Below are 25,927 nucleotides of genomic sequence, written 5' to 3' on the forward strand. Positions count from 1 at the left end.
AATTCTATAGACACACCAACAAAAGCCTTCCCTCCTTTTTCTATTCCTAGAACAAGAACAAGCCAAAAACTTGTAGAAAATTATTTGTAGGGTGTGGAGCTAGGGCTGCCCAGACCAAACACAGGACTCCAGGCAGAGATTCATTCTGCCTCACCCAAGTTCACATTCAGAAGAATACAGAGGACTTTATTAGAATAGGCACACTGCTATATGCTCCCCCACTGGTACATATTTGATATCCTAGGTTTCCCAGAATCTGACATGTTATGTCCCAACACCCCCATTCCCCCCAAATGCAATCATACTGCTTTAAGCAAAATTGAATCGGCTGGGGAGCTACCTGCTTTCCTAATTCAGGGGAATAAAATTAGATGCACAACATTCTTGCTTAAACTCAGGATCTGAAATTGCTACTTCTAGGATCTACTGTTCCAGTCCCTATCTTATTCTCTTAATGTGACCAAAGTATAAGAGCCTCAGTTTAATCATTTTCGCTTTTAGGGAGAGTTTAGGCTTAATTTCACCTAAAATTTACCTATTGAGCCTTTTGGCTGTCCTAATTCTGTGAAATTTCTTAAAGACCCATCTTTCAAAATGGAAGCTATCAGCTTTTAAGAAGGAAAAAATGTTTCTAGCCCTCATGGATGCAACACACAGAAATATCCTCTCCCCTAATATTTTAGATCAGCAGCTTGGACAAAGAGCCCAGTCTTTCCCATTTATAAGTGATCAAATTCCATCTCCAAGCTGTGCATTCCACTTCTCCTGGGGATACTTTAATCTGCCCTCTCTTTTTCTATGCAAGGCTTCATTACCTCTGAGCAGTGGAATCCCTAACAAATGTTGCATTTAACCCATGGTGCCTTTGAAGCACTAACAGGCTGCATTCAAAAGATTTATTTTTAATGAATCTACCAGAAAGGTGGTTTTAGAAAGGATTGAGGGGAAATCATTGCCTGAACCACATTGCTACGCTCTGAACCTAAAATTATTGTACTTATTGTACTTAACAAGGTTAACCTATACAATGTTAAGTCTCCTAACCACTCACTTTTTGTTTCTATTAGAGAATCACAAGAAAACATAAACACAGCACATTTAGGTGGTCGTGATGGTGGTGGTGAGGGACTCCAGTAATCCAATGATTTTCTGTTTAATATTACACATCTTTACCACCTCCGGACGTATTTTTAAAAAGTGTGTAGCACGTCCGAAGAATTAAAAGGCTTTTATTTGTAAATAATCCATTCAAATGTCTAGAAATGGACTTAAAACTGCCCTTACAAAAGAAAGTGCTGTTTCACATTTTCTGCATTCCATTCCTGCATGACGGCCAATTAGCCAATATCAGGACTGCACAACTTGTGATCAACAACATATGGTGACCCACCAGCAGACTGGCTTGTTCAAATGCCTGCTCCATTCATGAATCGTGTGTGCTAGCTACTTTTGGCATACGTGAGGTTAGATGAATGGGTCTTTTCCAGAGTAAAATAGGTTGGGTCTGGGTCCCCACCTTGTATCAGTCATAACACAGTTGCATATGTGTTGTGGTTTTTCCTGAATTCCTAAGTGTGCACTGTCCAGTTTGGATGAGGACTGCATATGGAGTTCAGGAGGCCACAGTACAAACAATATATGGAGACATTGATGGGTTTAAGGTCAGCTAAGGAATGAGACAAGGGTGTATCGTATCACCCTTTTTAACCTTTATGCAGAGGTAATTATACGAAAGCATTGGAGGTCATAACATCAATAATCTCTGCTATGCAGATAATACAACACTCATTGCTGAATCGGAGCGTGATCTGAAGACCCTGATAAAGAGACTAGAAGAAGAAAGTGAAAAGATGGGAAATACCTAAATATCAAAAAAGACCAAGATCATGACAACTACTGGCAGTAGCACCAGTTATGAAAAGTCACCAAAGCCAAAAAGGCCTGCCGTGGCCTCTCCAGGGGTGGGGGGACGTAAGGCTAGCGCCCGTACTATTTTTAATTACAACGGGCTTTTTGCTAATACTTGATAAACAGCATAAAAGAAAAAACTGGGAGCACAAGCAATGAAAACAGGCAAAATTTACAAAAAAGCTAACTACAACATACAAAATCAAACAAGTGTGTGTGTGTGTGTGTGTGTGTGTGTGTGGACAAAGTAGATCCACAGCCAGCCCCACCTAATGTGTGAAAGAAGCAGACACATAAACAAGTTCTGCCCATCGCTATAATATTATTTGGCTCCAGGTCTGAAAAAAAGGCAGTGGGGTTTTGCTGTCTAGTCAGGGGATAATACACAGCTGCATCCAGCTTGGCTGGTCACAAATTGTACAAACCTGCCTGTCCCAAAAATCCAAACAGCAGGCAGACAGGCTCGTGCTGCGTTCTGGACTCTACACTACTGACTCAGTGGGCTTCTGCAATCAAGCCAGCCTGTTGCCTTGCCTTGCCCTGCCCTGTGAATCAGGCCAAGCGGAGGAGGCTGCTGCAGTGGAAGCAGGGATCCCCATCAACGGTCTTTAAACACTGGGAAGCTCAGTAAATCAATGGCGACACACAGGAAACGCGGGGCACACCACTTGGCCGGGGTCTTTTATGCTCCTGCTTGTGCGGCTATGCTTGAAAGCACTAATCTCCGTGCGACTGTTTCCCCAGCTGGCTCCGATGGATAATGTGCATTTAGAAAGCCACAATCCGGTAACGGGCGCGTGAGCACCAGCCAGGCCGCTCTCTCCACTTCAATCTCTCCCCACGAGTTCCAACCCAGGCGACACAACAAAGGCAGACACTCGACATTCTCTAGCGACAGGCGCTCGCCAGGCGAGGTCGCGGGAGGGCAAGCGGCAGACGGGGGGACAGGGGAGGGGTGGGATGCGCGCACGCCATTCAAAGCCCTCCCGGCAGTGGGTCACAGCCAGGGGGAAACTTGGGAGGGGCAATTTGGGAGGAAATGAGGAGTTAATGACTGGGACGAGGAGGGTCCCAGCCGCCACCGCTGGACTGAAGCCCAGAGACATGCACGCCGAGGGGAAGCTGCGTAAAGGACGAGACTTTGTGTGTGGTTTGGTAAGCCTGCAGCATTTCAGCGCCACAGAGGAAATGCTGGCTGCTTGGGGTCGCCCGGGGCCAGGAGGAGATGGCTAGCGCCTGCTAAAGAACCGCATCCATCGCTCTGTCTCCTGCCCAGGAAGTAGGAAACGAGCAGGCCCAAACCAGAGGTTACCTTTTTCCTGCAGCAGGAAGTGAGAATGTTTCTCGCAGACTCCTCCGTTTTGTATTGGAGAGGGGGGATTGTTTGAAGACGCTCTTTTTAAGGTGACCAGGTTGTCCCACTTTTGGAGGGATATCTGGGGCACCTGGCAACTTGTACTTATGTTGCAAGTAAAAAATATATATTACAATACTACTTTTGCATTCTATGAAAATTTGTGTTGCTCCATATAGACCAGATTTTTAATCAAGAGCCCCCCCCCCCCCCCCGGTCAATGGTGTCCCGCTTTACCAATTTTAAAATCTGGTCACCTTATCTTTGGCCAATGAATAGGGGGGGGGGATCTCCCTGCCCACAGAGGGGGGAAACCCTGGCAGGAGTGTGTGTGTGTGTGTGTGTGTGTGTGTGTGTGTGTGTGTGTGTGTGGAAAATATCTGAATAGCTGTCCCAGCTGCTGCATGATTTACTATAACCCAGGATACCCTTTACCGCTTGACGCTGCTGGCTCTATAAACTGGCTTTAGAAGCACACACATGAGTAGTAACAACAGAAGCAACAAGTCAGAATTTATTAGCCTGATACAATTCAATTTGGATTCTATAGCAGTAATGGTTCCCCATTACACTGTTGACATAAAATTAGTTTAATAATTATCACAAGATAAGTGTTCTTATTTATTTTTTGAATGATCACCGTGTTTAATTTGAACACTGCACATTCCTCTGGCACTTCACTGCCCATCTCTGCATGTGTTGGTAAATATATATATTTACTATATCTCTTAGCTGAGATCAGGCTTCATGCACCAGGGTGTTTGCCACAATATTCCTTTTTGTTTCTACAAAGGACAGAATATGATCATTTGTAATCAATCACAAGGGTCTGAGGTCAAACAGAGAGAGAGAAAATAAATCTTCTGAGATTATTTCAAAAAGCCATGTGAAGTCCAAAGCAAAATGAATGTATTTTCCAAGGGCCTATATCGGTCATTGCTGGTCATATTTCCCCTTCATTTTTTCATGCATTCCAGAACAATCTGTTAGAGGAGCTATCTAACGGCACCCAATGGAATACTGTTGGTTGTTATCAGAAGCATTTACTCTGCCTGTGCTGCTTGAGAAGAATTCATGCCAGAGGTGGTAAATTTCCTATGCCAGTTGACTGTGTATATGTTTATTTCATAAAAAATACTTGCGCTCTTTTCAAAATAAAAAACTTAAAACAGCATACAAGAGAGCACTTCATACACATTAACTTGTTATTTATCAACTCATTGTAACATTGTTTTTTTTTTAATGTATACAGAAGCAATACCACCACTGAATGACAGAACTGGTTGAATTCTAATGTACGTAATTCAATCCAAAACAAAACCACGAAGGGCTGCTAATGAAACAGGGTGGAAAGCTAAACCCACTAAGAAGCCTTTCTGAAACAATCTACCCCTACCTTCTAAAAGCCCTAAGTTCTGCTGAAAAGCAAAAGACCACAGTTGTACCAAGATATAGCTCATTGGATCAACCTGGAGGGTGTCTCACGTTTTTATTTATTAGAAGAAGAGTTGGTTCTTATATGCCGCTTTTTTCTACCCAAAGGAGTCTCAAAGTGGCTTACATTCACCTTCCCTTTCCTCTCCCCACAACAGACACCCTCTGTGAGGGAGGTGAGGCTGAGAGAGCCCTGATATTCCTGCTTTATCAGTGCTGGGGCGAGCCCAAGGTCACCCAGCTGGTTGCATGTGGAGGAGTGGGGAAGTCCATGCTCCTAACCACTACAAGTGAGTAGTCACAATTCACTGGAAGGCTCTCATGGCAACTTACAACATTAAAAGCAGTAAGGTAAAAACGACATAAAAATAATAACAAATATAAAATACTAATATTAAAATACATGGCCATCACCATAGCACTATTAAAACATCCCAGACGTCCCACATAGGCCCACCTAATTAATTCAGCTTTGCATGCTGGGCATGGGTGTCATCCAAGAATGCGTTCCGCAGGGTAGGGGCCACAACTGAAGGCCCTTTCCCTGGGGACAGTTAAGGAAGACATCCTGGGGCTGGGCAACTGCAAGAGGCTCCTAGATATAGGTTCAAGGGAGTGCTGGGAGTTGTAATGGGAGAGACGGTTCCATAGGTACAAGGGTCCCAGACTGTCAAGAGCTTTGAAGGGTTAACACCAACACCTTGAATTGTATCTGGAGACTAATTGGTCGCCAGTGAGATGCCACAGAATTGGAGTAATGTAAGCTGACTATGACATTACAGTCAGCATCCTGGCAGCTGCATTTTGCACCACCTGCAGTTTCAAAAGCCTTTTCAAGATTAACTCTACGTAGAGCAAACTGCAGCAGTCCAATCTGGAGGTGACTGTTGCATCGATGTGGCAAGATCTGACCCAGCTGGCAGGCCTGGCAGAGGGGGGGGGGAATGCTGACCATGAACACTTGTTTACACAATGATAGCACAGAATCCAACCATACCCCAAGATTCTGAGTCTACAGCTATCAACTGGACACCATCGAGTTTTGGGAGCATTTAAGTCTCTCCCAGCCACATCTTGAATGAATTCAGTTTGAGCCAGCCCCACTTAACCACTGGACTATAGCAGCCAGACCCTGGGATAGGGTCAATAGCACTACTGCCCACTGTTTATCCAGCAGGAGGAAGAGGTAAGTATCATCATTGATAGCACCCAACTCCAGACCTCCTGACAATCTTGGCACGAGGGTGTATACATATGTTAAATAACTCTGGAGAGAGAACAGAACTCTGTGGGGACCCCACCTTTCAGGTCTCATTGGGAAGCCCTCTTAGTGATCCTCTGAGAGCACCCCTGGAGGAACGAGAAGAACCAACAAAGGGGAATGCCCCTTACCTCCAGGGAAACAAAGCTGTCAGTCAGGTCCAGATGATCAACTGTACTGTAGGCTGCTGATAGATCCAAGAGGATCAACAGATGCAAATGGAGATTGTCTACTAAAGCAGCCAGTACTATCTTGACCCCAAAACCGGTTCTGAAGCCTGACTGAAAAAGGTGCAGGGCATATGTCTCATCCAGTGATTAATAAATACTGGCTTCTACTGACTTTACTTACCAACTTATGGTAGCCCCAACATGGGGTTTTCATGGCAAGTGAGAAGCAGAGGTGCTCACCATGGTCTTGCTTTTACAGAGCCTTCCTGGGTCTTCTTTCATTCACAAAGTCACCCTGCTTAGCTCCCAGATTGAGCTATAGCATAGCTCCTTCCCCCCACGTCCCCAAGAATCACAGAATCATAGAGTTGGAAGGGACCTCCTGGGTCATCTAGTCCAGTGGTCCCCAACCTGCGGGCCGCGGCCCGGTGTCGGGCCGCGAAGGCCATGGCGCCGGGCTGCGGCTCCCTCTCCCCGCCCCCCCCCCGCAGTAAAAAACTTCCCAGGCCGCAAGCTTGTGGCCCGGGAAGCTTCTTACTGCGGGACGGCGGGGAGAGGGAATCAGGGCCGGCCGCGCCCATGCGGGCGCGGCCCGATGCGTGGGCGTGGCCCGCGCAGGCCGCGGGCCACGCCCCGATGCCCTGCCGGTCCCCAACCTCAGAAAGGTTGGGGACCACTGATCTAGTCCAACACCCTGCAAAATGCAGGAAATTCACTACTAAATTCAGACCCCCCCCCCATTTTTTACTGAAGAGCTAGCCTGATGAAGTATTCTGGGCAATACTCAAATGCCTGCTATTTATCATTAGGCTTCACCAAAATATATTTCACAACTGTGGATTTTTTTCAAATATTTTTAGAAACAATATGATTACCTATAATTTCTCTGTACTCTCATTTTCCCACATAATTGAGGAATGACCTACTCTGGAGGTATGTTTGGCTCTCACTGGAAAATGTCCTGTTCAGAATGTGAAACAGAAAATAGTCGTGGGGAAAAGACAAGCTCAAAACAGTAACTTAAGTTGACCAGATTGTCCCACTTTTGGAGGGACATATGGAGGTACCTGGCAAATTGTAATGGTGTCCCGCTTTACCAATGTTAAAATCTGGTCACCTTACAGTAACTCATACAGAAATGTGACAGGCACACTCATTCCAAAGGTAGGTAATTATGCTGCGTCTCTTCACAGGGCATGGACTGACAACTCAATGCAGCGCCACAGCAGAATGGCACATGCTTTGCAGAAGATGAATCAGCAGAGGAGGGTAAAGCGTGCAGAGATTCAGCAGATAGCCTCCTGCATGGTCTAACACTCTGACATCACAGTAACCATTGTTTTCTCACTGCACACCAGCAGTTCTCTCATGGCTTGTAAGTGGGCCTGGCAGGCCATGTGGGAATTAATAGTCGATGCCACCTTCTCCTGATCATCCACCTGAAGGTCACAGCCCTTCTCCTCCATAACCACTGCAATGACAATGTTTTGGAGAGCCCTCCTTCCCTCCCTCCAGTTAGCACTGTTTCTTGGCTCGGCTGCCTTTCAGCAAGCATCGGCTTCTTTCACTGAGTGACCTTATTAGTACTGATCATGTTTCTAATAATATCTGACATTGTAAGATGACCATCTGCTGCAGCATTTCACTTTCTCCCCACAAAAAAAATGCGAAAAGGTATTTTGTTTGGGATACTTCCCCCCCCCCAAAAAAAACAAATTAAAGGAGGAAACAAAGTAAAAAAAATATTTAAAGGTATGTTTACAAACTGCCAATAAATTATATAAAAGAGATTGGTCCCTCCTAAATTCAGATCAGTTGTAATTCAGCCACTTTGAAAGTATAACATGCTGTAGCTACTGGAGTATCACAATGGCATTTTTAAATTTGTCACGAGGGCAGGAAAATACGGAAAGGAAAACGTTGAGGGCAATTTATTTTTAATTTATTTATTTATTATATTTATATACCGCCCTCCCCAAAGGCTCAGGGCAGATCACATAAAACAGAACAGGAACAATACAGATAACTTAGATTAAAAATAATGAATGAAGTGAAACAACAAGCAACATGGAACAGTACAAAAATGTGGGAAACATTACATTAACTCATACTGATAGCCTAGTGGGATGGACGGAGTTATGGTGGGTACCATAGGAGGGGGCTCAGGAGGAGGGCCCTTGGGAAGTGATGGCACGGATCGACCTCAACCAAATGCCTGGTGGAGGAGCTCCCTTTTGCAGGGCCTACAGGACTGTTCAAGTTCTGTCAGGACCCTGATCTCCTCTGGGAGCTCATTCCACCAGATAGGGGCCAGGATGGGAAAAAGCTCTGGCCCTGGTTGAGGCCAAGCGAGCTTCCCTGGGGCCAGGGATCACCAGGAAGTTGGAAGTGCTAGAGTGTAAGGCTCTTTGGGAGATGTAAGTAGAGAGGCGATCCCTCAGGTACCCTGGGCCCAGACTGCGTATGGCCTTAAAAGTTGCAGTTTCCGGATCAAAGTCAAGGGCAGGCCTGAGTAGAGCAAATTCTAGAAGTCCAGCCTAGAGGTGACCATTGCATGGATCACTATGGCTAGGTGTTCCGGAGCCAAGTAGGATACTAGTAGTTTGGCTTGCCAAAGGTGGCAGAATGCCAGCCATGCTACCATTGCAACCTGAGCCTCTATTGAGAGGGAAGCATCAAGAATCATGCCCAGGTTCCTGGCGGAGTGGGCCACTGATAGCTGCACTCCATCCAGGGTGGGTAAGCATGCATCCTTGCTTGGGCCCTTCCTGCCCAGCCACAGGACCTCCGTCTTTGAAGGGTTGAGCTTCAGAGCCACCCCGTCACTGCTTCCAGACAACTGGCTCATGTTTCTGGGGGAGAGTCAGGGCAGCCATCCATCAGGAGGAAGAACTGGGGTGGGGGGTCGGAGGACACTACTCATGAATAAATCTTTCTTCCTGCCCCAATAACAACAAAGGGAGGGCACTGCAGCCTAAAGTCCCCAAAGTAAACTCATGGCACAGGTAAGATCTGAATCAAGGATCCTCTCAGATCACAACACCTAGCCAATATGCTGCACATCTGAAGGAGCTGGAGTGGGGATTCCATTCAGCAGAACTAATGTGAGTGGTGGAGGAAAAAGGAGACGGTAGCCAGGAGCTGTTGCTAGGACCCTCGAGGCAGCATGTCACTAGCTTGGTTGCTATTTAGTACTAGACACCTTTCAACCAAGGCAAAAAAAATGGGCTGCGAAGAACAAACTAACCAGAATAATGGTTTACAATAGGGGTAGTCAACCTGTGGTCCTCCAGATGTCCATGGACTACAATTCCCATGAGCCCCTGCCAGCAAAAGCTGGCAGGGGCTCATGGGAATTGTAGTCCATGGACATCTGGAGGACCACAGGTTGACGACCCCTGGTTCACAATATAACCAAGTGCAGAAGTCACTTTTCTGGCTAATGCTGCTCAGCGCTGAAAACTCCTTTCCTTCCCATTCAAGAGCCCCCATATGCCTTGGGGGAGGCTAATAAAAAGAGCCTTTTACAAACAAAGCTCAGTTTAGTCAACGGAAGATCTACAAGGAATCTAAGCAAGCAAATGCCTGCTGTTCAGAAAAGGACACTGCCTCACCAGCCAATATGACCTGTTATTTTCAGAGTTTATCATTACCGTCTTTAAAGAGCAGTTTCATGACAGCACCCCTTAAGGCATCCATGAAGACATGTGTCTCAAAGGGAATTCACACAAAGGCAGGGAAAGCACAGAGAAACAAGCAGATGCTGAATGTTTTATGCCCTTTTGGTTTGGAGGGAAGAAAGCGAACAAGAGAAGAGCTTCAGGTGGTTGCAAAAGGAAAGTATGTTTTAGATCACAGGGAAGCAAAATTTGTATTCTGCATAATAATGTTAGAAGGTATTTTGTGGATGAAGCCTCAGGTAGGATTGTTTGGAATGATGTCACACGGAGGGCCTAGGAAATCAAAGGTCTGAGACATTAATAAGCCCAGCAAAGCAGAGAGCTTAGGAAATGAGGGATGGGAAAGGAGGCATGGTAAACAAAATGTAAATGGAAACTAGGCAGAAGGGAGGACTCCACATTGCCTGGAGCTGCAGGGGTGGGGAATCCTAGATTTATTTGAAACAAACAAGCCTAATCTTCTGGCTTCAACCATCTAGTTTATAGATCTCCCAGCACCCAATACATTTGAATATACCTAACCCTCTGAGGAGATCTGCAGCATGTGCATATCTAAAGAACTCTCAGAATTTCCAGTCTGTACAAGGAGAAAGCCTATTAAGTAAATTCTTAAAGACAGCCAGTGTACTGTAGTGCTTAAAATGTCAGACAAGGACTGGGGAGACATGAAAGCTCATTGGATGACCTGGTGCCAGTCCCTCTCAGCCTAACCTGTGTCTCACAAGGTTGTTGCAAGGATAAAATGGCAGGACCCCAAGTATATTGCCCTTCCTGAGAGTGAGATAAAAATTTTAAAAATGAATAAAAATCTTAAGTAAAAAACACTGCAACTTTTTGCTCAAAATAATTTCTTCAAATCAACACAATTTTACTTAAACAAACTTGCTGTTCTTAGTTTTATTGCAGTGTGTGCATTTCGTGGTGCCTAGGGCAATACATTTTATTGGAAACTGTGCTTTAGCAATGCTCCTGAGAAATGCAAATAACATTTCAGTTTATTTAAAATATTTATAAGCCCATCTGTCTCCTAACTACGTTTCTTGCTTGAAGACCTCTACATTCTGATTCCTTACCCAAAATAAAACATTAATTGGGCAGGGAAGAGAATATACCCCCACAAAACTAAGCAGTAGTAGACCAAGCTAACTAACAATGCAATGGCAGCTAGAGCCAGCATGGAAAATCTGGGCCATCAAAAGAAATGCAGCAAAGTAGAAAAGTCAGAAGCTAAGACTGAGAGAATGCAGGTGAGATTCAATGACATACCAAGTAGCCTCTTGTGTGTATAAAATCTATCCAATGTGTAACCAGGGTTCTATGTATACTTGACAACCAAAGCTTACAAATTCCTTCTTTTATGAAAGGAATCTTTGAGGAATCAGATGCTTAGTGCAAAATGCAGACTTCATGAAAACCACAAATATAGTTCTGCCTGTAATGGTAGAATTTCTAGAGCTGTTAGCCTCCTATGAACTATGATTTTTTATTTAAGACATTTTTAGCCTGCCATTCTCAGAAAAGTGGGTGAAAGAGGAAGATATATAGATCATTCTGTAGAAGGAAGGAAGGAAGGAAGGAAGGAAGACATTTATAAAACACTTAGATTGGGATTCTGTAATCCCCCTTGTTCGTATCCACCTGTTGTTGCTGTTGCATTCATGTGAAAGCACTTTCAATTCCCCAACTTAAGACTATACACCTTTTTAATCATTGAGAAACCCTCAGGCTTCGAGAAACCCAAGAAATTGTGCAGAATATGATTGGGAAGCATAACTATGTACATGTTCACCTGGGGCTCCTCCCCTTCCCACCCCAATCAGGCCCACCACTGGCCATTTTGGGAGGGGGGTCAACATGATCATATATGGTCATATCACCCAATCAATATCTCACAAGCTTTCCCATTCGGGAAACCCTTTCAGGGCTGTCAAGAAATGCCATCCTTCTCGAAACTCTGGTTGAGAAAGCCTGGGATGAAGGGCTAAATTATGAAAGCAGTAGATAGTCATGGCAATCCTGATGTGACCCAACAGCATCCATCAAATATAAAATTGGAAGCTGAATGAATCCAGGCAAAGTATATATGTCTACCCAACTAATCAGAGTTCTATGCCAGGGGACAATGTACTAATCATTCCTAAAAGGGAATGGAATTTGCTGTACTTAAAAACAACAGATCTGATTCAGCTCTAAAATACATATCTTGGAATTCAACCCAATTCAATTTTAATCTTGTTTAGTTCTAAAGTTGTGTATCTTCACGAAGAAACAGATCCAGAACTTTAAAGTTCTATGAAAACGCTAGAAGATGCATATTTCTGGAAGTTGGTTAACAGCAGATTTCAAATTTCAGCTGTCATTAGTAGTAGTGTAGCTACATAAATATACAACAGCAACTACAAACATTGGTACATGCTTATATTACACCTCTCTACTTTACTCCTTCATGGTGCTATTTAGCAGCTTCCATCCTATAGCAGGTCCCACTAACCACCTCTTTTTGACAAGGAGAGCCAAGATGTAGTCTGAGACCAGTAGCTCGTTCTGTGTGCACACATGAAAAACTGAACCTTTTAAAAAGTCCTCTACTTACCACATCTTGTTATGACCAAAATAATGAGATTACTTACAGTGGTAAGACAAACAGAACTGGCAGCTGCATGCAATACAGATAATCAGAAAGGACAGAAGTCATGACATCTCACGTGACAAAACTGTGCTTTGGATGGATGACAAATCGTACAAAACGGATGGGGGAAGGGTCACAGATATGCTAAATATGCTGAATTGGAATGTTGGATCTGTGCCCACAACAAGAAATTCAGTTAGCTTCAGATTCAATGCAGGATGAAAAGTCAAGGGATTTGCAATGAGAACATACTCTAAGTTACAATCAAAACAGCTTGCCTTTCTCTTGGTTTTGCTGGGGTTCCTTGAGATCCTGGTCAATGGTTCATCAACAAGATGACTAATTACAGAGGACAAGTTTCTGTGAAGGATACCTGGATGGCAATTTCCCACCATGTAAAACTAGAAGGGAATGCTGGCTATGCCCAAGTCATTTATGTGAGCAAGGAGTAAAGACCAATAGATACAAAAAGACTCAACAGAACATATGAAGCTGTTCTGTATTATATCAGAATGTTGGTCCATCAGTCCACTATCCCTGGGAGGGACTGTCCCAAGGACTTCAGGCAGAGAATAGACTTTCCAAACACCCTACTCTCTGAGATCCCTAACTAGAGATACCATTTCTTGGTTAAAACAGAAGAGCATAACTGTAGATTGGTGCTCACAGAACATATGAGTCACTTAATACTGAGTGAGACCACCAGTCCATCTAGATCTGCACTGACTAGCTGCACCTTTCTAGGGACTTGGGCCAAGAGATGCCTTATTTAACTTGAAATATCAAGGGATTGAAGCACTGTATAGCATATGTTCTAGTGCTCAGATACCACCTCTTAGCACATGACATGCAAAAGGTTGCTTGAAGATTGCTGAACAAAAGCAGATCCTGGATGAGAACTGCATGCTCTTCTACATATCACTACAGTTTGGGTCCTTGGAGAGTCCCACCCACTCCTGCCAAAAGACTATTGTCTTTCTTATTGATAATGGAGAGTATTGGTTTGCATCCTGGAAGCAATACTCCCATACTCCAACTAGGGAACAGAATAATGAGCATTTGATGACCATTAAAGGAGTGGTGGTTATCTTAAAGAAGGCATACTTGATAAACGAGGACCCTTGAGCTCTCTTGGGATCCCAGATAACTTTTATAGTGACTTCCTTTAGCTGTGACTCAGCGAGATATGTGAAAGAATCCTCTAAAATCAGGAATTTTTCAGGACAACCTTTATTCACCTCCAGCTTACAACTCTTATGTTGTCAGGAGCTTCAGGGCTCAAATTAGAAACTCCACAGACTAAACACTGGTTCCTGCTCCCTGTGTTGCCAGGGTTACTGGCTGGAGAAGCATCATCAGGGAATTCAAGCTGGCATAATCATACGACAGCCCAGAATCCTCTTGGGAGCAGGTGATATAAATGGGATGGGCCAATCCCATGACACCGCCTGATTTAAAGGTCCCAGATCTGCATCCTTCCCTTTGTCTGAAAAACTGTCCGATGCTCAGGGAGTGCTGGCGTAAGCCACCACCACTGAAACAGAGATTGAAAAAAATGCTTTGTGTCCTCTAAAATCAGGTATTTTGCAGTGCTCAGATATTATACTAGCAATTGCATCAAACAGATCAAAACTCCATTTTGCCTTCCAAGTTGCATAAGCACACACCAGATCATGTGGTGGACGCAAACCCACTGCAGCAAGCTGGCAGAAAAGCACAACATGCATGGTACGTGCAAAGCATGCGAGACCGCGTGTAACGGCAGAGAGCTCCTGAAATATTCATGTTGCTTCTCGCTTGGTGCAATGGTAATTTCCCCTTCTTCATTTGCAAGCTTGTCCCCAGAACACCCCCTCCAGCAACATGGACCAGCTGCAAATGTGCAAAGGATACAGGCTGCAAAGAACTGGTATCCATCTATCTATACATTTTAAAAAATATCCTTCCGAGAACATCAAAGACACCATCACATCTATCTGACTGCTACCCAATCTTCTTCAGGTTGTGCCTAGCTTCCAACATAGCCCCCCAATATGGTCAGATTCTTTTACATTTTCTTCTTAGTTCAAGGGAGCACCAAATCTTGAATATTCTAGATACTTCTGGGAACAAAGATGCATGTTATAAAAAACACAGGGTTGCCAAAAAAAATGTCAGTCCTGTGTTGATTTCCCCTCTTCCTGCTTTGTGATGTGGAAAACAAATTGCTTTGCATTCCAACAACTTTATGTTGTGTGTTCCAACTCATCTGCCTCTACTTCAGTGCTTGCCAGTGGCAGAAAACTGCTCAGCATAAAGATGTCAGGGCACAAGGTCGTAGGGTTGTGCGTGGTGGTGTCCAAATCGGCTGTTCCAGGCCGACGCAGTCAGCGCTGTGCCGTGGGGGAGAAGGGGAGGCACAGGCGCCGGTGAGCGCCCCCCCCCCCCGTGGTGCGGCGCTGGCTGAATTGGCCTGGAATGGCCAATTCAGATGCTGCCGCCACGCGCAACCCTAGGTAGTGCTATACAGTTCAGAATGGGAGGTGAAGAAACTGCACAGGAGCACTATCTTCACTGGCTGCTCCCGAATATCCAAGACTAGATGCTCAACCATTCTTTAATATCTTCAAACCATCACAGAAGTTTAATGGTTGAACAAAGACTTCAATTTCTTTAATGTTCCCTTCCTTCTTTTGCAAGACCTGTTTGACATGGCTATATCAGCTACATCAGTATTCTCCAATCTTGTTGAGCCTGCAGGCGGTACTGGAGTTTTAGAAGAGGTAAACCACAAACGACAACTCCATGAAATGGCTGCCACTGCTGATGAGACTAATCACAAAATGGCTACCATGTAAGTTGTAGGAGGGTCCACAAAATGTTGGTCAGTTCCAAGCCAAGAGTCCTCGTACTACACAGTGGTACGACACAAAGATGATAACCACTGGCTTCTTCTAAAGAACTCGCTGCTCTGATGAGATGGAGGAAAGCCAGAATCAGCTGTATGGTTTGAAAATGTTCTTTAGTTTTGGTCCAGAGAGATGTTTCTAGGACAAGAGATGTATTTAAGTCTGTGACCATGGCCAAGCCAAGGATGCACAGTACTGAGGCACCTGCCCAAAGTGAACGCAATGCTTTGCTAGTCAGGCAGCTGATAGGGACTGATCCAGAGGGTTTTTTTTTTTCTGTTCCTTCAGAAAAATTCCTAAGCATTAGGAAAAATGTAGACTCCATGAAATACACTGAGAAGTGTAACTCTGGGTACTAGTGAACTACATTTTCTGGAAGAGCTACTTTCACCTCTGAGCTCGTTTCGATGTCTCTTCTATGTCAGGAAAAAATATTTAGAGTAACACGATGAATAAGAAGAGAAAAGTGAGCAAGCACATGTGCTTGCACACGAAAGCTTATATCTTGAATAAACCTTGTTGGTCTGAAAGGTGCCACTCGACTCAAATTTTGTTTTGCTGCTTGAGATCAACATGACTACGCACCTGAATTTATAATGAATAAGTGTAATGAAGTGGTTAGAGGGTTGGCCTAGAACCAAGGAAACCTAGGTTCAAATTCCCATTTTTCCATGAAGCTGATGGGTGACCTTTGGGTTCTTTCTCCCCTGCCCCTTTCCCTCCATGACATATTTCACAAGGTTGTTATAGGGATAAAATGGGGGAAAGAACCACATGTACTGGTCTAAGCTCCTTACAGGAAGGACAACATATAACGTTACAGAAAAGGAACTCTCTCAGTTCAGCTCTTACACAGCAAAGTGATGCTCTAAGACAGTGGTCCCCAACCTTTTTATCACCGGGGACCACTCAACGCGTGACAATTTTACTGAGGCCCGGTGGGGGGGGGGTAGTTTACTCCTCTACTCTCAACCACTGCCCTAACGCTCTCTGATCGCTATGGTAATGTTTAAACATCCCTTCAAAATAAGATACAGACACGCCACAACAATGAACATAAGGAACATTTTATTTTCATGGAAATTTTAACTCCTGACAATGACAAATCAATGGGAACCCTGAGCTTGCTTTTCTGCAACGAGATAGTCCCATCTGGGAATGTCGGGTTGGGGATCGCTACTCTAAGATCATAAGCTCTCCACTGTCAAGAATGTTAGACTATGAAAACATGCACGTGCCAGAGAGAAAGGTAGAAAACATTTCCATACTTTGTTCTCTCACATTCATGGCTGGCTGCGCGAAGAATCCATATAAGGCTTTCCAGAACATCACACGCTTTTATCACAGTAATTCTTACCACAGGCTGAGCAGCATTACCTTCGTCTCAGCATTGTCTTGTGCTTAGGAGTAAGCAGCTCTTCTAAAGCTACAGAGTGAGTTCAGGTCTACAATGAAAATTAATGCTGGCAACCAGTTCACAGCTCAGCCTCTTAACAAATGTACTATGCTAGCTACAAAAAACTGCTTGCTGTGCCTGAGCAGCTGAACTCTTTTCTAAGATCTATTAACATTAATTAATGGCTACTAATGGCTTTTTCACCACAATAATAATGAGGATAATAAGACAAAAAAAATGGGTACAGAGATTTCTCCCCAAAGCAGTAGTTCACACCCTGTACAGTAATTAAATAATGCCAAAGTTACTAGGAGCCCAAAATATCCACTTGTATAGAGGTGTCTGCAACTCTGCATTCTTTGATCTCCTTCCAAGAGACTGGTAAGTGGGAACTTCTGCGACCTTTCTGCCATCTGGGCTATGTGTGATTCACTCACTCCTGACAGAGGCACAACATAATTACATAAACTCAGAGGAAGCTGCCTGATATATTTCTGCTGGAGGTAGCATACTGGTTTACTTTACAAGGTTGTTGTAAAGAGTGTAAAGCGCTCTGAATATTCAATACAATTCAATACAATTGCTAAGAACAAAGGCTCATGCAGCTGTACAATGAAGTGCTTTTGAATCTGTGCTCCAAAGTATGTTGTTGTTGTTGTTGTTTTTTGGGGGGGTGTAAATTAAAAAATGTGATTCTAACTTACAGTGCTTAAGGGGGGAGGGAAAGATCCCTCAGCTACCACAAACTCTGGGAAATAATGACCTAGAAGCTGCAGATTCACTACAATTAAATATTGTCACCTGATCTTGTCAAACTGGTATTTCCCCTCCCATTTGCTGTGTGTGCTTTTAAGGATCACTGTCAGTTCAGTCACCTAAATTGCACAGCTCTGCCAGGATGAAACATGACCTGAAACATGATGGAGGGTTGCAGTGTCATAATTGCCACTGGTTTTTTGCTTAGGCACAGATTTCTGGGAAGCTGTCTCTTTTTCCTTTCGGATGGCAAGCACATCCATTTATCCATCGCAAGCAACAAGTGTCCCACAACCCCTTCCCTTGAAGATTTCCAGGCCAAAGAGACTGGCTTCAAATTTACTGCATGATAAAGGAAGACCCTAATGCCGTTCTGCAAGCAAAATCCAAAATCAATAACACAATTCACATAATACTGTTCAACAATTTCCAAGCAAGAAATGGAGGCTCAGGCCACAAATGTCAATGAAGGCTCAGGTCACGAATGTAACTAGGTCGGCATTTTTCCATCTTCACCAAGCCCAGCTACTAGTGACCTACCTGTCCCCAGACCACCTGGCCACAGTGATCCGTGCAACCATCACCTCCAGGCTAGACCTCTGTAACTTGCTCTGCGGGTATAAATCTGCTGAAGGTCTCAGGGCCTCAGGAGGCCCGCCTGGCCTCAACCAGGGCCAGCACCTTTTCAGCCCTGGCCCCTACCTGGTGAAATGAGCTCCTGGACGAGCTGTGGGTCCTGTTGGGGCTCTCTGAGTTCCGCAGGGCCTGCAAAATGGAGCTCTTCCGCAAGGCGTTTGGTTGAGGCCAGGTAGGAGCCCCCAGGGTTTTCGATCAGGTCCCCCCCCCCAAGGGATAAAAAAAACTAGTGTAGTCACTATGTTTGAATGGCCCTTACTAGACTCAAACTGGTTTCTCACGCACAATATTTCATTGATTGATGAGTTATAAAAGCAATGCAAACATTAAATCTCCTTATCCAAAACATTTGTGCTGCCATTGGCCATGGTTCAAAGTCTTCAAGGACACAGCAAAGTACCCTCCCCCCATTTTTAAAGCAGCAACAGCAAAATGATGGTATAGTTCATGTTAATGACATAAAGCTATTGGGTTATCTAGCCCCTATTATCTTTTGACAAATTACCTTCACGGAAGCAACATTCACAAGGCAGAACTATTCCAGGCTAAAATCATTATCTTACAGGAAACATATGCTAACATTCCTGGTGCAACACTGTGCCAATTTCAATTAAAATCCCCCCCCCAAAAAAAAACCAGCAGATCAGAGCACAAATCACCTCTTCTGCAAAAGTATAACTTAAGACAATCGTCCTCTTCTATTCTGTTTTTGGTTCCTTCCCAGAAGAAGAGGCAGCATCCTTCCACTTGGATGTTGCTCTAGCTTGCCTTCCTTCTAGCTACCAAAATGTCAGCAAAGCCAAAGTATGGAGAGACAGCAGCCAGTCAACATATCATTTTATGTACATAACATTAAAAATCTGTTTTAATTAGTTATATTAGTTTCTAATTTTATTAAGGTATACTAGTTTTTAATTGCTATAATCTGTTTTTGAACTCATTTTTTTCCTGTGCAAATAAGGTTTTGTATAATCTGTAAAGCAAACCTTTTTCATTGTGCTTTTGGTAGCTCATGAGTGCAGGTTGTGGCCTGCTTACTTTTATGTATAGTTTTTGCCTAGCTAATGTTATATATTTACTTTTCAATGTATGTAAACAGCTTTGGGTCCTGTTGATAAGGAAGGAAGCGGGCTAATAAATATTTCTAATTAATTAATGTGACTTGCATGAGAGGACTTCTCAGCCAATTGTGTTCTTACACAAGATAGCTTACAACAAGCTATCTTACAACGATAAAATCAATTTACAATCTAATCCAGCCTTTCTTAACTTTTTTTACCATTGAGGAACCCCTGAAACATTCTTCAGGCTTCAAGAAACCCCAGCAGGGGTACAATTGTGCAAAATATGGTTAGGAAGCAGAGCTATATACACACCTACTTGGGGCCCCTCCCCTTCAACCAGGGTCTGGCCGCTTACATAATTTAGGAGGCGAAATGTCTATACAGTACAATTCTCCCATTGCAAGTGTAGGTGACAAAACTTTAGATATTCAGTTGCCTACTTCCCATATCCTTTCCACTAAGAAATTCCCAAGGTGCATCATGCCTTGCTCAAACTCCAGGGATCCCAACAAGAATGACCAAATTATTTAAAAAGAAGATTCCCTTGATTTTGATCAAATTCTACCATTTCCAAAGATCTGTCCTGAAGACATAGCCAAGCTGTTTCCCCCATCTCAAATAACAATTTACACATTTTAATGCCTACATTTTCTGACCTTGACATTTCTTCATTTCCCCACAGGGGTGAAAGCTACACACTCCCCCGATCTTGATTCTCTCTCTAGTTATGCCTCAGAGGACACAAATCAACTGATTCTCAAGGATGGGAGACTATCACCAAACAGGTCAGCATTCCTCTCATGACTGGAGTTTAGTCTTCCTCATGCAAGTGCAGGCCCTGCCCTGACTGGCAATCTTTCATGCAGTGAGGGACAAGAGTTGAGGGAAATGACTTTGATGCTTCCCAGAAAGGCAAGAACTTGATTGTTATAGGTTATCTGTAAATACTCTCCTTGAACCTCCCCAGGCTGGGATTTTTCATGCCCATCTCCTGGGAGTCAGCAACTTCCTATTGCTTCCAGTCCTGCTGAATTTACTTCTGGTTAGGCCAGTGGGAGATAAAACCAAATAATATATTTAAAAAATCAGACAAGCAAAATTAGGAGAAACTGATTTATGGATTGCTAAAGAGGAGTCTTCGTGGTTCTTCCTGCAGACTTTTATTTCCACTGACCCCTTAATTTCTAAGAATTTAGGTGATGAGGGAGGGATAATGTAACCTAAACAAGAACACAGGTAAACTCAATGAAATTCAGTACTCCCAAACCATTTAATACCACAGAAAACGATTGTATTCAGTGTTCTATCACTAACAAAGCAGGCAGGTAACCAGTGAACAGGAAAGGAAACTCTTACAAGCAGCTTGTAAGAAGGCAGCACAGTGATTTGAAGACAGTAAATTATGAGAATTCAACTTAAGGAATGGCCGGACTGTTCCGCCTGCCTTGTTTCCACAGGGTAGGGGGTCTGAGCTGTGTATCCTGACCTCAATTGCACAAGACTGAAAATGGAACTATTATGAATGGCCTGCAGCAGCTGAAATTATGAGCCATGGTGGCCCGGGTCCTGCCCAGATTGCAAAAGGAGTCCACTATAACTATGCCATTCAAATCCAGGGGAGAAAGGAAGATTTCTGGGATTGCGTTTCTGGGGAAGGTGGTTGAAAGGGTCACAGTGAATCACCTCCTGCCATTCTTGGAGTAGACTTTGGTACTTGATCCATACCAGTCTGGCTTCTGTCCTGGCCACGGGACTGCACTGGTCGCATTGATGGATTATCTCCAGCACCACCTGGACAGGTGGTTATGTTATTAGACCACATGACAGGTGGTCATGTTATTAGATCTATTGGCTGCATTTGACCTGGTCAGCCACAAGTTGTTAGCCCGCTGCCTTGCTGGGACTGGGATTCAGGGGACAGCCTTGCAGTGGCTGATCTTCTTTCTCCAGAACCAGAAACAGAGGGTGGCTGTGGGGGAGGAGCTATCATGTCCCTACCAACTCCCCTGTGGGGTGCTGCAGAGACGATACTCTCTCCCATGCTTTTTAACATCGATGTGTGCCCTTGAGCACAGCTGGCTCGGAGCTTTGGGCTGAGTTGTTACCAATATGCGGATGAAACCCAGCTCTACTTCCTGATGGACAGATGTTTAGAAGCAGTGTCTGGATGGCTCTAGCAGGGTCACCTGAAACTCAACCCCTTCTACACAGAGGCCTTGTGGCTAAGCAGGAGGGGGTTGGATAAGGAAACTTGCTTCCCCTTCTTGGCCAGGGTGCAGCTTGACACTGACCCATTATGCACGGGGGTTTTAGCGCACATTCGGGGTGGAATGGCGGCGACTAAAATCACCGATAACGCACGGTGCCGGCTGCAACTGGCCGCAGCTTTGGTGCATGCCGCCGAAAAAGTTGTGTTTGCGAAACGCGGAAGAAAGCGCAGCTTCCGGGTGACCGGGGCGCAACCAGAAGCGGCGCCCGGATCACCGCGTGCATAATCGGTTACTCTGGGTTTTGCCGCCATCGCGCCCCGCCCCGTGCATAACCGGTGTGCGTCACGTCTTCCCCCTCCGCGTTTTCCATGTGACCCGAAATCGCCGTTTCGGTGGCCGTGCATAATGGGCCACTGTGCCTACAGCTAAGAATTTGGGGGTGATCTTTGATGCCTCCTTATCGATGGAGGTGCAGATGACCAGAGTAGCTCAGGTAGCATTTTTCCATCTATGCCAAGCCAGGCTACTAGTTCCCTACCTGTCCCCAGAGCACCTGGCAACAGTGATCCATGTGATCCAATGATGCAGGCTAGATTTCTGTAACTTGCTCTATGCAGGTCTTCCCTTGTTCTTGACCTGGAAGTTACAGTGGCTGCAAAATGCAGCTGCTAGGGTCCTTTTGATGTCATCTTGTAAGACCCATATCCAGCCAGTGCTGAGGCAGCTGCATTGGTTGCTGATTGCATTCCAGATCAAATTCAAGGTTTAGGTGCTGACTTTCAAGGCCATCCATGTTCTGGGCCCCATATATCTCAGAGACTACCTGTCTCCTTCTGTCTCATGCAGGGCTCTTTGCCCTGTGGTTTTGAATCTGTTGATGGTTCCCAGCCCACAGGAGGTGTGCCTGACCTCAACCAGGGCCTGGGCTTTCTTGGTGCTGGTCTCAACGTAGTAGAATGAGCTCCCAGAGGAGCTGAGAGCCCTGATGGGGCTGTCACAGTTCCACAGGGCCTACAAGATGGAGCTCTTCTACCAAGTATTTTGTTGAGGCCAGGCTGTGGAAGATCATCCTTCAGAATGTCAGAGGCCCTCCTCAGAGGACCAGAGGTGTGCCTTCTTGAATACCTTCCCAAGGCCTGTAGATAGTATGTTTGTGTGGGATGGCCATTCTGGGCCATTCTGGACTGGTGAACTGGGAAGGGGATTGTAGTGGGGATTTTATGCTGCTAAGGGATTGTATTGTTGTTTTATCTACTGTTTGATTGGGAGTTTTATTGTAAACTGCCATGAGCTGGCTTGGTCCAGGAGTGGCGGTCAATAAATCAAATCAATAAGTAATAAAGGATTACTTTAAGATTACCTAATCCTTCTGTGAAATTGCTCAATGCTGCTCAGGATGAAATGCAAGGATATCTCGATTTCCTTAATAGCCAGTATTAAATTGACCAATATGAGAATATACTACATGTTCTGATCCTCAAGCATATTAGAGAAGGTACAGATTAAAGTGTAGCCAGCACAATGAAGAGACCACAACTGATCAAGCAAGAACTGGGTTCAAATCCTTGTTTATCCATGAAGCAAACAAACTAGGTGATCTTAGGTCAGTCATACTCTATCAGCCTAGAATAGGATAGCTGGGAGAACAAAAATAGGGCAACCCTCATGCATACCCAGCCTGAGCACTTTACAAACATAATACATAGATCACTTCAGTGTTTTAGTCCTCCACAAACTGAACTCTCTTCTCTGTACCACTGACAAGTTCTTATTCAAGTTTTGCCACATCCACATACAGAATGATCAGCTTCAAGCAAGCTACTGCCACTTGGCCTCAGCCTCCTGAAGAGAGATTACTCACCTAATTTATAGGGCTTTTTCATGGAGTGACAAGACAACATACGTGAAGCAAATGGAAGACTCTCTTAATCACTATGAAAACATTAAGTATGAACTACAGTAGACATACCCATCTCTTCTCTCTTTTGTATTTTCTCTACCTGTGAGTCTGTCTTCTACCAAGTCAGTCAATGGTCCACTTACCCCCCAATATTATCTACTCTGATAAACAGAGGTCTTAGACTTTGCAAGTTCTGTTCCTAGAAAGTCTTCTGAATAGAGATATCAAGACTTTTGCATGCAAAGACCATGATCTACCACAGAACGATGGCTCCCAGTGCCACTGGGTGAGACAGCTGTATGCCAGCAAAGGAGATTCTCCCTGTCCTTGAATTCAGTAAATCAACCAAATGACTGATGAATCAAGCAATGTAGTCTTAAAGCAAATGCAGCAAGATTCAGCAAGACAGGTGTTAAGGCAAGCCTTACCTTGAGGGAGTCAAAGCAGGCGATAACTCGTCCATTTTCCACATGGCAACTCCGCGACGGGTGAGCAAACTTGCACTCTGTGTCAGACCGAGAACAAGTACCTCTCTGAAATTCTCGACATACTTCTAAGGTCAGCCATTTTGTATCACGAACCAAAGAAACGTTCATAGCCATATTAAAAAGAAAAAGCACACACACCCCAAAAGAGAAAAATGAAAATGCAAGCAACTGCACCCTTCTTCAGGAGAACAGCGCTGATGAATTTAAGAGTGGGGAAAAGGATAAAAAAAAGTTTAATAAAAAGTGAAGAAATAACTTGTTGCTTTGGTAAAATTTATCTTATCAGCACTTAGGTTTCCATTAAACTCAAACTGTGTTTGTTGAAAACAAGGGTTAACATAAAGCCAATCATAAAATAGAAATCTCATCAGAATTAACTGAAAAATTAAATTAGAGGCCAGCTCCTAAAAGTGCAATTGTCGAAGTTAAAATAGAAATGTTTATATATATATATGTGTGTGTGTGTTTATATATATATATGTATATGTATGTATATATATAATATTTTGTGCCACTGCCGAAATTATTATTTCAAAATAACTGGCAGACTTTTTCAAGGGATTCTGTGCTCTCCAGTTACTGGTTTCAATTATTCTCACCCAAAACAAACAAAAAAAGCTGCTAGCAATGCTGCAGTTGTAGAATTATCTTGTTTCATTGGAGGAAGAATTCCGAAAGTTCTGACTCCTTCTTGCTTCTACAGATTGATGGAGTTGCAAGTGTTAAAACCAGGGGAAGAATATCCTTTTTCTTTTAAAATAAAGTTTGCTACATAATCAGGAGAGAGGGGGTGATGGCTGAGAAAACTAAGCATATAGGGGGAAGGGGAAAAAAAAAAACAACCAACCCCAAATTAATGAATTGCTTTTAGGGTGTGAACTGCAAGCAAATGCCAATTTTTTTTTTAAAGTTGGGGGAGTGAATATATATGTATATAGATATATATTTTAAAAAGCAAGCCAGGCAAAGCCCTAGACAGAAATCCAAGCAGCGGTGGCGGCGGCTTCAAGGAAGGCACTTTTCAGCGACCTGCAGGAAAGAAGAAACAGAATCAGCTAAGCCAAAGCAGTCTCCACCCCTGGCTTCAGCTTTTGCTTGGAAAAGCAACTAGAAATTCATTTTAACAGGAAATCTTCAGATACTGCCAGTGCGGTATTTTCAAGTCAGCCATTGTAGATTGTTTGGGGTTTTTTTTTTTTTTGAGAGAGAGAGAGAGAGAGAATGAGAGAGAGAATGAGAGAGAGAGAAGGGCATTTCCTACATGGAGTTGCGCATGGTAGGAGGAAGCAACCAATTACATTTACCGTTGCAGCAGAAAGTCTGGGCAGCCATCCAATAACAAAGATTGTTTCATATTGATCTAATTCTGGCAGACATTCTCCCTCGCTTTCTCTGTCTCTGTCTCTCTCTCTTTTTCAGCGCCCACTGCACAGAAAATGCCTCCACCTGGCGTTGAGACAGACGGCCGCTGGTGCATCCATGATGTGTCTCCGGGTTTCACACGAGAAAAAAACAGCAAGGGCTCCTCTCTAAGTATGCAACTGCCGCCACTTAGCTTACCTTATGCCTCAGCACCACAAGACACTTTCATTGGCAAGGTTAAGGTGTGAGGAGGAACTATCGGTTTTCTGGCCCCCACTTCCCCAACCCAAACTCCCTCCACCGCACCCCTCTTGTAACCCAGAACGGCTGGTGGCAGCGTGCCATGAGAAGAACGCAGCTTGTTAGAAGACTGGGTGGGGAGCCTGGCCTCAGCAGACAAAGGAAAAATTGTCCCCTTCTGTTCTTTTCAATATACCATAAATCCATGGAGGGAAGAAGTGTTTGTGTACATTTTGAACTCGAGGGGGGAAGATTTCATCCCCCCCCATCAAATGAACATTAATAAATGGAAACCTAGATATTGCCTGTTCCATGTACAAAGAACTCAAGCAGAAAGAACTGCTACAGGCTCAGCTCTCTGTCTCACCCATTAACTGCTACATGCCCGTCATAAATTATGTTTAACTCCCTACTTGCTGGGAATGATGAACCCAAGAGAACTATAGCCACAAGATTTTGCTGGAAATGGCTTCTGGTCCTGATGAAGCCAAAAGGGAAGCCTGCCAGTGAAACAGGAGGAAGATTCCTTTTTAAACAGAATTTAAATCTGT

At 44.2% G+C, this 25,927-nt stretch overlaps 1 protein-coding gene across 7 annotated transcripts in view; it reads right to left on the reverse strand.

Annotated features, from left to right (window-relative positions):
* MBNL3 (muscleblind like splicing regulator 3) overlaps positions 1–25,927 on the reverse strand; it is a 110,885-nt gene that overhangs the window by 54,928 nt on the left and 30,030 nt on the right. For 6 of the 7 annotated variants that reach the window (XR_013226427.1, XR_013226428.1, XM_077309420.1 and 3 more), the window contains exon 2: positions 23,715–24,803. The exons of the other annotated variant lie outside the window; for it this stretch is intronic. Coding sequence is in view for 4 of the 6 variants with exons in the window: in XM_077309420.1 (XP_077165535.1) it covers positions 23,715–23,888 (174 nt within the window). In the remaining 2 variants the exon portion in view is untranslated. The remainder of the gene's footprint in view (positions 1–23,714; positions 24,804–25,927) is intronic. 7 annotated transcript variants of the gene reach the window in all.

The sequence above is a fragment of the Paroedura picta genome, chromosome 13 (genome assembly GCF_049243985.1).
Source record: "Paroedura picta isolate Pp20150507F chromosome 13, Ppicta_v3.0, whole genome shotgun sequence".
Lineage (NCBI taxonomy): Eukaryota > Metazoa > Chordata > Lepidosauria > Squamata > Gekkonidae > Paroedura > Paroedura picta.